Source organism: Triticum urartu, chromosome 2 (genome assembly GCF_003073215.2).
Source record: "Triticum urartu cultivar G1812 chromosome 2, Tu2.1, whole genome shotgun sequence".
In the NCBI taxonomy this organism is placed as follows: domain Eukaryota; kingdom Viridiplantae; phylum Streptophyta; class Magnoliopsida; order Poales; family Poaceae; genus Triticum; species Triticum urartu.
The window spans coordinates 602,020,347-602,033,205 of NC_053023.1; the positions used below are offsets into that span (position 1 = coordinate 602,020,347).

Genomic DNA, 12,859 nt, shown 5'->3' on the forward strand with positions numbered 1-12,859 from the left:
AACCTTCTCGTGGGCACTTCATGTCAATAGTGGTGACCAGAAAACTATAATACACACATAAATGGTCTACTTTCTCCATTCCTAAATAGATGTCCTTTTTAGCATTTTTTATTTTGTTTTTGAAGTTGCCCAAGTTTTGTTTTGTGTTTTATTCTATCATTTCAAGGAAACATTACACCCCCTAGCATACTAAACCACTTATTAGTATGGACCAAAGCAACACACATCTTTTGAAAGGTGGGTTCTAGAGAGAAGTAAAGGCATTCCTTGGAATAGTGAATGTGACCAGAGCAACACACATCTTCTAAAAGCAGTAAACAAACCAAACAGGGGTAGTGCGGTTTTAAAAGCGTAAAATTCTAAACTTCATGCATACCGGAAAACGGGGCGTGCGTTTTGCGCGTTATCTCTATCAATTAATAGTAGCATTGGCACAAGATTTTTTTCGGCGTAAATTAAAATATCTTTTTGCAGTGCATTATATAATATAAATATATCCGATGCAGGAAAACGTGCGATGAAAAAAAGTCGTCTTGTATGACGCACAAAACATCATTTCATGCAGATAACGCAGTGTCGCTTCTCTCTCGCCTATACTGAGACTGACTGGCATCGCACTATTATAGATACCCTAATGTTACTAGGGGCGCAATGCCATAAAGAACAAAGGCAGTTTTTTTTTTGACAATAAGAACAAAGGCAGTTGAATTCACAACAATAGAAATTGGGCGGAAAGGAGCATGGTCCTGTTGCTTTCCTCGCATGAAAAAAGAGAGCCGGGAAAGGCAGGGTGGAAATGTAGACCGTGGCTTGGGTGGTTTCTTCTTTCCAACTAAAACTGCAGCCGTGCCGGGAGGAAGCCCTCTGCCCCGCCTCTCAAAAAGAGGGGGAGTGAAACCTATGATGGACACCAATTGTGGCAATCATTTGCTCGGAAGCCTCTGCCTCTGCCTGCCTCCACCGGGTTCCGATCCCCTCTCCTCGCTCTGAAACCCGAACTTCCAACAGAGATCGCCCCTGCCTCTCCTCCTCCTCCACCACCACCACCCTTTTGTCAACTTGTTAAACTGGCACACGACTTCGGCTTTTTGGAGGGGAGAGGCCACACAAACACACACACAGACGGCTTACTGGAGAGGCGGGGCCGCCGCTTTTTGGGCTCCTCCCCATTGGAGCGCACAAAGCCGGGCGGCACCATTTAACACTACCGCCTCCACCTCCACCTCCACCACCACCACCACGCGCACCGTCACGCACACCAAGCGCCGGGGAGTCGACACGCAGGAACCACACTGGACTTCGCCTTCCCCGGCCCGCTGCTCCCCCCGCTGCATCCAGATCGGACCCGGACCAGTAAGTTCGCCGGCAATTCCGTCTGGCCACCTGCTGCCTGCCTTCTTGCCTGTTTTCCTTTGCCGCTTTCGGCTCCGGCGGGAGGATCGGGGCCTGGCTTCACCTCCCTTTCCGAGCGCTTCCTTTGTGCGCTTCTCTTGTAGGGAAAGACGCACGTTTTCTGGATAAGATTTTGGGGTACAAGCCAGGTCTGTTCCCTGACGGCGCTCTGCATGCATGCCCGCCCGCCCGCCTGCCTGCCTCACTGTGTGTTGATTGGTCAGGCCGGGCTTTACGTAATCATTTCTACAGGTTTGTCTTGGGTCTCTATCCAGTATCCACGACCTATGAACGAACTGCGGAGAGCAGATTGGCCGGGTCCTTTTCCACCTGTTACTTTCTCGATTTGATTCTTTCATGGAGTTATTATTGGCTCTTTGCTGTTTATGGGGTTTTACTTACTCTTCCTTCATGTGTTTTGCATGCATAGACTCTGTTTAACATATGAATTTCTTTAACATATTGGGTCTGTAGATAAACTTGCTTTGCCAGTCGAATTGATCGACGAAAGTACCTCTGGCTGATTTCTGAACTCACCCAAGAGTTGCGTAGGAAAAGAAAGAATCTGAGTGTCTTGTAAGGCTGATAGTTTGATGTTTTAGTATGATCATTTCCAAGTGTCATGCGGTTGAGAAGAGTTTGTTGTTTTAGGTACGGAACTGACAATACATTAGCGTCTTTGACAAGTGAGAGAAAATTCTGTTTCTGAATGGCACCTTTCGGTCAGAGCATACTTCTTTCTGTTCCACATATTACTCTTTTGCTGAGGCATAGGAAATTTCGAGTTCTTCCTGTATTGGATTCTATTTTTCTCCAAAATTTCAAGGTTCTAACTCTCTTTTGCCATGTCTACTATTTGCATCTGCAGAGATTGTTACCAGGAGTCCACACTTGGAAGAATTAGTGGAGCAGTAGGCGATAAACTTGCCCAGGGTGTGTCCAAATGCAGTAAAACTTGAAACAAGAAGCTCTGATCTGCTGCCGGCATTCTGAAGTTGCTCTGGAGCTAGCAGTGCATCCTTCCACGCTGGAAGTACCAGATTCTGTTCTAGAGGAGTTGCTGGGCATAGAGATGGCAGACGATCCTAATCAAAACTTCGGGCCGTTTTCGCAGCCGTTCTGCAGCCAGAATGTGGTTTCATTTCAGACGAGCGCGACGCCTAGCGGGTCGGGATGCAGCATGCCGGTGTACCTAGACTGCTCCAGCAGCATGGGGTCTAACATGGGGATGATGAACACCACGCCTTCAGTAGCTGTCTCCACAAGTTCATCCAACATGGTTGCTGAATCTGCACAGAACCTCAAATATGGAGGACCCCTAGCTGAAAGCTGGTCGCATCTCGAGATCCAAGTGCTGAAAGATTGCCTAGACAGGTAAGCTATTTCCACTTGTCTGGCTTTTTTTATAAGGAAATTAACACAGAAGATGTGGTCTCCATCGTTCAGCATCCTAAAACTCTGTCCATTAGACACAGATTTTCTTGTCATGTTGGTTTATTCTACCATAAATCTTTCCTTCTATCCCTTGATTTTTGCGTTCGTTCCATTGCCTCTCATGTGCACCCTTTCAGATATGTGAATGAACATGGTATCATGAAGTACATAAAGATAGCCGCTTCCCTACCAACCAAGACGGTGAGGGATGTTGCGATGAGATGCCAATGGATGGGGGTAAGTAATCTCTAATTTGCATACATACTCTGTATATGTTCTTGTTTTTCTGCTTACATGGATGCCATCTGTTTGAGGTGTTCCTTGGAAGTGCTACATCAGAAAATAGTTCATGTCCAAGAAGGGACAACACTTATTTAGATCTGAGCCTGAATGGATACAAACCCACACATCGACATATTTGGCAATTTCTTCTGGTGCAACTGTACAAGAAGAAATTAATCGTTTTTTTTTTCTTCCTAGAGCAGCTCGTTTCAAGGAACATGCTAAAATTTGTCTTGCTTTCAAGATTAATCTGAACATACTAGGATTGGTGATAGATGCATTTATTACAAGTGTGTGCATATATTAGGACGAGTGGAAGGTACACTTATTCTCATTGCATATACAAATACTACATTTTGGGCCTTATATAGTGGGACATGAGTTGGCAATCAGTGTATCCTTGTGGTATGCTATTTTATTCTTGTCCATTCGTGTTACCTAAAAGGAAGGTATATAAAACACAGGTGTTCTTATTTAATTACAAAATAACAAAGTATCCTATATTATTTCATCAGTGATCCATCTCCTTGGCTCAACATATTTATTAGTTCCAACAGCTGAATTCTTTAATAATTGCCTGAGCTTTTGATTGACCAATAGTTCTGTGCTGTTGAAAATTAAAGCATGATACCCTTTTCACCTGGAATATTGTTTTCTCATGAACCAAAATGTAGTGCTTCATGTTCTACACAGTCTTGCTGAAAATATAGCTAGCTACAAAATAAAGGCTGGCATTTGTTTCTAGAACATATACTGTTAAGATAAATATGTTCGTAGCTGACTTAGCACCTTTTTTTAATTTTTAATAATGTAAATGGTTTGATGCTTTTATAGAACAAACAAACTACAAGACGGCGGAGGCCTGCAGAACATCATAGCAGAAAAATGAAAGATAGAAAGGTACCAGCATCTTCCTTTTTCTATTTTATGAACTTTGTTTCGTATAACATCGGTAATTATCCCCAATAATTAGAGATAAAACTACGAAGAAAGCTTTCAGTCAAAATTGTTATAAAGGTGGAATACCTAAGATGTACTATTATCAGTTCCTTACAAAGGTTATCTTGAAAGAAAAATTTTGAGGGGGCAAAAGTTTATGTAAAATATACCTACTATCCTGTGCATCTCACATGTTATGTGCATATTTTTGTCTGGTGTTACTCATGGGTATTTCTCAGGATAAAATGGTGGGGCCTTCATCCTGGGGTACCACTCATCCTGTTCAGACGGATACAGGAGTCTCTTCCTTTGTGCCGCATCATGCCATTCAAAACAGTCAATATCTATCTGGAGGTTGGTAGATCACCTGAGTTTCAGGCTTTCTTTCTTCACAATTTACCAGGTCCAATTGATTTAGTCCGTAATTTCATTACCAACCTATTTTGCTTATAGCTAGCTGCTATGATGTTTTTACAAAGAAAAGGCAGTGCGACAGTATCATCTTGCAAAAAATTTATGCTCATATAAACATGCCAGTTGGTGTTGATGGTTCATTTGCCCTAGGATCGTACCAACCGTATGATTTGCAATCAGTGGTTGAGATTGAGTTGAGATACTCCCGACCCACTTAAATATGTTTTGTAAAAAACACCTTGTTCTGCCATGAATTTGTGGATACACAGAGCATCATCTCAACCCAATAAAGTAGCAACTAATAAGTCTTGCGAACATGATTATTATGATCTTTTTAGGTTGTAGCAAAGCACTGGTTTCTTGGTAGTTACTGAAAAACACAAAGTGTTAGTTAACTGGCACAGTGTATGTGTGTTGATACAAAATAATGCGAAAAGGCTATGCAATGGGGTGGAGTGGGTTGGGTGCGGCACAAAACTACCGAAGAAGGTGAGAGAGGTGTGAAGCTGCTTGATGTAGATCTGATGGTTCACACGATCCAATTGTGCATGGACCACCATGACCAGTTGACATATTTATAGGAGTAAAGAATTCTACAACAAAATTGCAGTACTTAGTGGACTTAGTTATTGACTACATTTCTAAATTTAACTCACATAGGCAGGGTTTATTTTAATAAAAGGCACGGGATTACTTGACTCCATTGGAACTTGTTATGTTGAAATATGTATCATTGTACTTGCAAGAAATGATTAAGAGAGTCGTCATTTTAGAAATCGACCTCTGAGCATTGAGTATCTGTGGATATGTCGAACCTGTTTTGTCAAACTTGGGGTTATATACACCATCAACCGTGTGGTATTTAATGAGGGTGAAACTTACTGTAAGATCACAAGCGATTTCCTCCTGAACTTCAAATATAATACGCAGGTTCAGAGATCCTGATGGTCGAAGAGATTCAGCTAATGCTTTCCTTTTGTTTCGATGCTTGTTCCATAAAATGACCATCTTTTCCGCCATGTAGCCTCGGAGATGGATCGTATAGTACAGCTTGTACTGGAAGAAAATAATCGTCTTCTTACTCAGATAGACACAAATATTCAAACATTTCAGGTCAGTCTTCCTTTTCATGTGCAATTACTCATACAGCAGAATGCAGGAGTTCCATGATTTTCTCTGTCAGCCATCATCTGGAGTGTTGTTTTTTAATGAATGGATTTCATATCGATTGTCTTATTTCTTCCAGGCTCAAAATAACACCGATCTCTTCAATCGCGTGAGAAGGAACATTGATGGCCTTTTGAAAATGTAAACATATTATTCCACCTACGATCCATGCATAATTCAGTTGCAGAAATATTAAAGCTGTGCTTGTGAAGAAAAAAAAATCCCTGCCTCTAATGATGCTTCTTCTATGAACAGCATGAGCCAAATGCCTGGAAAAATGAGCGAGATGCCTCAGTTGGGAGTTGCGGTGAATGAAAACCTTGCTAGTTACTTGCTCCCAGATCTTACAATGGTAAGTTCTTCCAGTTGATGTCACTACTTGACACTCTTTTTATCACAAACCAGTTTGAGGTTCTGCATTTTACCTAGTGATTTCATATCCTTTCATGAACTGCTTTGGAGTTCGAAATGCACAATTTTGTGTTTCTCTTGATCTAGTGAACCAACTTACCAAGTAACCTTTCTCTCCAGGCACAAGTTCTTGGAAATAGCCATTTGAAGGAGGAGCCAAGAGGATGGTGAGTCACAGCCAAAGCAGGTCACAGATGAGGCAGATACTGAAACTTCATCCGTAGTTCGGCGAATTATAGGAAGATAAATAGTGCTCCAGCATGTATGCCAGATGGCGACGAATAGAGTCACCAAGGAACCTTGTTTCCTCTATCTGGAAGCAAAGGAGAGGTGAGTGGTGACTGAGGAACCACTCTGCATTGCATTGCGACAAGCCTGTATATTGGTGGCTGAACATTGGTCGAGCAGTGATGGTTTCAGGAAATTGCAGTTTTTCTCGTCCTGCTGCACCTGTAGAGTAAATACTAGTAGAAGATGTAGCAACAACAAGAAGCTAATAAGAACTAGCTACATAGCAAAAGAAATGCCTTTTTGCCGGTCCATATTTATTTGATTCTCCTTGTATGCAAACGTGAATCCGGATGTCTAGTTTGTCTATCCAATCTCTCCCTCTATCCTAGACGATCGAGCCGGTGCAAAAACTACATGATCCTGGCAAAAATCTGGTCAATGGCGGCCACAATGTTGCCGTAGCATTCCTGCACTTGGGGCTCATCCTTGTCTCTGGCTGCATAGTCCAGCTGCGCACACAAGAGCAGAGCAATGTCAGCACGCCATGAGCAATGTCAGAGGCTCAAAAGGCAGATTGATCTGTGTGCGATCCCCTACTCTGGTGACGTTGTTGAAGAGGTCGGAGTAGAGCCTCCGGAGCTCGGGGCGCTGGCCCGGGGGCCTCGCCTGGATGATGGCGTACAGGTCCTGCTTGAGGTTGGCGGCGCTGGCCCGCAGCGCCGTCTGCAGCTCCCGCCACGACCTGGCGTCGATGAACTGCTTGACGCGCACCAGGTTCCTCGCGTGCGTCCTCACCACGGCCTCGGCCTCCTCGCTCGACTGCTCCGGGATGGTGATCCGGAGGTCGAGGTCGAACGCGCCCGCGATGCCTGCCGTGGGGGGCAGCAGCTGGGACGCGAGGAGCGCCGTGCCAACTGCCGCCGCCGCCGCCGCCGCAAGGCTCCTTCTGCCGCTGCACCTGCTGCTGCCGGTTGGTTCCTGCGGGTGGCGGTGGCCGTTGCTCGGGGGCTTGGTGGCGGGTTTGTTAGGAGAGCGGAAGAGGCTTGCGGCGAGTGATTGGATGGCGAGCTGCAATGCCATTGCCATGGCGGAGCCTTTCCACCTTTGGTGGAATCTTGTTCGGTTCTCCATGGGTTCAGGTACGCACAGCATAGTAGCCATGCATTCCGAGGATAAGGTTCGTCACGTTCGCCAGGAGCTAATCTGGCGGTCGTCTGCTGTTTAGATGAATTGCCATGGGTTTAGGTTTAGTTGCTGTTTTTTTTGTGTGTGACTGAATTGCCATGGGTTTAGGTTTAGTTGGGTATGTTTCCCTGTTTTGCTATAACCTTTGTAAAACTTGATGGCAGTTTCTTTAATGAATCGACAAAGAGGATTAATTGCCCGTTGTGGTTCCCTTCTTTTCCTCGGATACACACTAGAATGTGCGTCATATTCCATCAAAGCATCTCCGGATATGGTCTAATTGTTCTTAAGAAAAAAAATCCTCTAATCTATTAGTAGTATGCAATGGAGGGAAACAACCCATCTTTTGCATCTCCCATGAAACCTGGTCGTCTCCTCCTCTCCCTCAGCTGTCGCCGTTGGTAGGGATGCCTTCTCATGCGGCGATCTCTCGGGAAGGAAGCTCTCCAATCGCAAGGCACGACGGCCTCGAATGGTGCGACACCGTCGATGGAGCATGGATGCGGGGCGAGGACTCCGAGTGCCCTAGGTGGTGGTCGTGCTGCATGGGTAGCAATGGATAGCACGGGTGGTCGTGTGTAGTGATGGGCTTCCGATGCCTAAATCTGACAATGGTGGCTTGGCGGCTGGTTGACGGTGGCAGCGACGAAGCTGCAACGACAACGGCGACGCGAAGATGTGTAGCGGCGACCCAGGGATTGTGCTGCTATGGGCGGCCATAGAGTTCTCGATATTGTTGTCACTTACGACCTCTGCCATAGGAAATTCTGAACCATGTGTGCGTGAGATGGCTTCCGGAGATATATTCTGCTCTCTGTGCTCCGTGACAATTCTCATAGATATGATTGTGTGGTGATATACACATCAAGGATATGTGCGTGACCGGCTATCTTCGGACATGAGTGTCATGCAGTCGTTCGTATTTCAGTTTTCCGTTGCCATGGCGTTTGGATGCCTTCCCTTGCAGCTTCGTCTTCCAAGGGTGGTGGCAAAACATGGTGTCTTTGGCTTGGTTGTGCTCTTTGCACGCTGGATCGTGAGCTAGTTGAAAACCCTAGGTATAACTTTCAATGGGTGCACCTGACGATGGTGGTGTTTTATATATCGTGTCGTGTCCTCGTTGAAGGCATTGCTTTCAAGTCTGATTAGACATGCACTTTAAGGTGAAAACCCAATATCTCACATGTAATGGTTGGATGCCGCGGGGGTGGAGCTATAGCATCGTTACCTTCTTGAAGGCGTTGTTTCCAGAGAACCTTTCTTGTAGCTTGTGTGTTGTCAAGGATGGTGGATGGTGTTGCCACTGGTTTGTTGCAAGTCGTTGGTTGTATCGATTTTCTTCTTATTATTATTATTTTTATCATTTTGGCTATGTGCATCCTAGATGTCCCCGGCGGCTGGACCACCGAACCCAGGACGAGGCGCAAGAGGCGCTGGTAGGGCCCCAGAGTCTTTTCCAAGAAACATCCATAGATTAAACATGACCTTTGGGGACCTAAATGCAAGCACACATAGAAGACGACCGCCAGGGAGGTCTACGCTCTCATACCTGGCATACAACAACATCTGGATTGGTCCGACTCCACGGTCTCTTTTGATAGGTCTGACCATACATAGTTCATCCAAAATCCTGGCAAGTCTACTCTAGTACTTGATCCGATAATCAAAGGATGCTAGCTCACAAAGGTACTCGTGGATATTGGGAGAGGCATCAACGTCATCTACGCAGATACAATGAGAAAAATTGGCCTTCCTCTGACCGGCCTCCGGCCCTTGCCAACACACTTCTACGTCATCGTGTTAAGAAAGAAGGCAGAGCCGCTTGGACAAACCTCGCTGGAGGTCATTTTCTGACCTGACCTTATGTATTTGTAGAGGAAAATGTTTCTCAAATTAAAGCTAGCATGAATCTCAATGGATGGCAGATGCTTTGCCGTTACATACCCTTGCCGGTAGGTTTACCATTTTCCGAGGAGCTGATGTTGTGGTGGTCTCGAATCGACCAGAAAAGAGGGACGTGAAGCTGACAAGGAAATAACTAAGAAACCTCTCATGTGAAAAAGAAAAGGGAAATGTTTGGAAGTTTTGGCCAGTCGCGCATGCTTCGTTGGATTGAGGCGGATCCAACAGACTGTTACTTTTTAGGCTACTGCTGGATTAAGTCATGTGGCCCACCCCCCACCATGTATACCTTATCTTTTCGCCTTTCTTTTTCCTCCATTCTCATCCGCTCTCGTCCGCTGCTCCGTCCCGTCATTTTCTACCGCAGTGAAACCACCGCGAGTTATTGATGATGCAGGGGTATGGCGAGGTATGCTACAAGGGGCGGCGGTGCTGCACGTCAGCCACCTCAAGGATGAGCCTCCACCTTTTCCCATTGCTGTTATGCACACACTGTTGTGAGGTCTATAAAACACGATGATGCAGCAGTCGCCATGGATGCACCCTCCCCCACACCTTTGCTCATGGGAGTATTGCAACCCCCAGAGTGAGATGGTACAACCGGCCGCTAGAGATGCTACATCCGATGGCGAGGGATGCTACAACCAACAACTTTTTGCTAGAACCAACTACTGGAGTTTGTTGTTGAATTTTGTTTTGCTGGAAACGACATTTGGTCTTGCTACTACAGGTGACTTCATTTGCTACTACCGGCGATGGCATTTTTTCGCTACATCATTCATGAAGATGATGCAACCATGACAACATTTTTTTGCTGCAACGACACAACTTTTTGCTACCACCGGCGATGGTTTTTGTTACCACCATATGCAGATGTGATTGGCATCGATTTATTTTTGCTACAACTGCGCTGTTTTGTTTTGCTACAACCGCAACCACGTTTTTGCTACGATAGGGATGGGGTGGTGGCACCAGCGAGTTTTTTTGCTAGAACTGGCACACTTTTTTGCTACGATCGGCCAACTTCTTTTGCTGCAACCGACAATCAAGGGAGAGTACAATTTTTTGCAAGCTCATCGTCAGAGGTGCTGCGACCGCCAACCATCGCCGCCGGAGCCATGACCACCACCACCATTAGTAGAAAATATGGCTTTGGTTGAGGCCTGGGCAAGGGCATCAATCCCGGTTCACTCACGAACCGGGACCAAAGGGGGCATCAGTCCTGGTTCGTGAGGCTAGGGCGTCGGCCGGGACTCGGGGGGCCATTGGTCCCGGTTCGTCTGACCCCTTTGGTCCTGGTTCCAGACACGAAGCGGGACTAATGGGCCTCACTCCTAGTGCACAGCCTTTAGTCCTGGTTGGTGGCTAGAACCAGGACCAAATGTAGTCCCTTAGTCCCGGTTTTAGCCATAAAACCGAGACTAAAGAGAGGTCTATCTGTACCCCCGCCCCTGCCCGCGAGCAGAGCCATCGCTCTGTTTTTTTTTGGCCGGTCGTGGGAGAGCTTTGTGGTGCTCTAACTCACCTCCTATGCACATGAGGTGTTCGATGAAATGCCCGAGCCACACTTAAGCTTTCTCCTGTCGAAGCTCCTTGTCCAAGCTTCATTTTCCTCAAGATTTGTCTAGGTTTGGCGGTCCGTCCTGTCCCGTCCCTGTCCTCACCGCCGTCGATCGCCCGCGCCGATCTTGTCGCCGGCACCACCATGGTGAGCCTCTTGTTCTTATCTTCTTTCTAAAAGAAAATAAATTCTTACTTGTATGATTTAGATAGATACTTGTATAATTTTCTTAATTTTATTATTTTGTATAATCTTATTTCCTAGCTACAAAACCGAAATGGGTGAATGTAATTACTCCCCCTGTCCCATAATATAAGAATGTTTTTGACACTACACCGGAGCCAAAAACACTCTTATATTATAGGATAGAGGAAGTATCTTTTTGCGGGTGATGAACATAATTTTCATGTCCATGGGATGCCACCCCGACAAGCCTTTCACTATATGCGTCTGAAAGCAAAATACTAGTTCCTTTGTTAAGATGTATTAGTTTTTCTAAAAGTCGGAATTTTCTATGTTTGGTGAAATTTGTAGCAGAATATATCAACATCTACCATACTAAGTAAATAAAATATAAAAAAATATTTCATGAACATTTTTTTCTCGGAGAACATGAACAATCTAAGGATACTGCTTTGGTATTATACATATTGATATTGACTTTGACATCCTAAAGATTTGGATGCATTTTAGAGTTTGCGTGAGGGTGTTTCCTAAAGGGTTGCTACTTAATATTTGACCAGTGACCAGTCAAAAAAAAATTTGACCTGTGACTTTTTTAATATTTTGCTAAGCCATACCAGGTTTCTAATCTAATACTATAGTATTTCTGTTTTTTAATCTTTTTTTGACTTGTAGTTCTATGTGGGCTTTATGGGCCGGAATGGGATATGCCATGGTGGTCTGGCTGGCCAGGCGAGAGGCAGCTTCACTTCACTCAGCTCTCGCCCTTCCCACCAGGAGGAAGGAGCGGCGCCTGCGCCTTGAGACGCCCGTCCACGGCGGCGACCACCGAGAGAGAAAGAGGAAAGCAGAGGTGAGCGAAATGTAGAAGATCAATGCAAGAATAGCAAAGCTAGAGGAACTTGCAGCTGCCGGCCAACCATCTCAGCGGCACGCAGCTACCCCACCATCTCAACGGAGAAGCAGCGTGGCTTCCACGGAGCTTGTTCAGCCTGATTTCAAGGCTCCTCGCTACCCCATGGATACTATCACGGAGGCTCAACATTGTGAGCTAATGACGAAATGCCAAAACCTCACTTTGAAGGCGGCTGTCGGCTCTGTTGCACCTCCTCAAGCTGATGGAACTTTTCACTGCCGTCTGATTCCACATGGCTTTAGATATGCTGTTGTGACGGTGGATGAAATAATGGTGGGATTTGAGGAGCTGAAGCTTAACCACCCTACAGGTGAAGGGGAGAATCGTCTAGTTTATGCTTTGAGGAGTACCTGTCTATGGAGGAAGGAGTACGTCAAGCTTCCAAACTAGACGCCTCCTCCTCCTCCTCCTCCGACGAGTCAGGGCACTCCGCCTCCTCCTCCTCCTCCTACGGCGAGTGATCAGGGCACTCCGCCTCCTTCTCCGCCTCCTCCGGCGCGTGAGAGCACTCCACCTCCTCCGGCGCGTTGGAGCACTCTGCCTCCTTCGGCGTGCAACCGGACTCCGCCAAGTCAGCAATGGCAGGAGAGAGATGCCACCGCTCCGGCGGCTAGTAGTACAAGCAAAGGCGGGAAGCAATTCAAATACGGTACATGTCTCAAGGCTCCGAAAAGTTACCATATGAGAGGACCGATAATGACAATGAGGACATCTGTGCTGCTGAAGTGAGGGACCATTTTGCAAAGAAACCTCCACCTCCGAAGGAGATGGTAGATCCGGTGAAAGTGAAGCGCACTCTGGATGCCCTGAAGCGACCACCACCGCCTCCGCCGGATTCCAAC

At 46.0% G+C, this 12,859-nt stretch overlaps 2 protein-coding genes across 4 annotated transcripts; one reads left to right on the forward strand and one right to left on the reverse strand.

The window, feature by feature from the left end:
* Nucleotides 1-886: 886 nt before the first annotated feature.
* Nucleotides 887-6,583, forward strand: LOC125539110. 3 transcript variants are annotated; one of them, XM_048702475.1, is made up of 10 exons: nt 887-1,353; nt 1,497-1,644; nt 2,261-2,766; nt 2,964-3,063; nt 3,943-4,008; nt 4,287-4,401; nt 5,486-5,574; nt 5,708-5,769; nt 5,884-5,980; nt 6,160-6,583. In XM_048702475.1, the coding sequence occupies exons 3-10, from the start codon at nt 2,465-2,467 to the stop codon at nt 6,208-6,210; spliced, it is 882 nt and encodes a 293-aa protein (XP_048558432.1). In that variant the 5' UTR covers nt 887-1,353; nt 1,497-1,644; nt 2,261-2,464; the 3' UTR covers nt 6,211-6,583. The 3 variants fall into 3 exon arrangements, with proteins under 3 accessions (XP_048558432.1, XP_048558431.1, XP_048558430.1); XM_048702474.1 differs by having other exon boundaries at nt 887-1,644; XM_048702473.1 differs by lacking the exon at nt 1,497-1,644 and having other exon boundaries at nt 889-1,353.
* On the reverse strand, nt 6,534-7,462 carry LOC125539111 (psbQ-like protein 3, chloroplastic). Its single transcript, XM_048702476.1, has 2 exons — nt 6,868-7,462; nt 6,534-6,779 (listed from the first exon to the last, which is right to left on the reverse strand). The coding sequence occupies exons 1-2, from the start codon at nt 7,429-7,431 to the stop codon at nt 6,681-6,683; spliced, it is 663 nt and encodes a 220-aa protein (XP_048558433.1). The 5' UTR covers nt 7,432-7,462; the 3' UTR covers nt 6,534-6,680.
* Between the last annotated feature and the right edge of the window lie 5,397 nt (nt 7,463-12,859).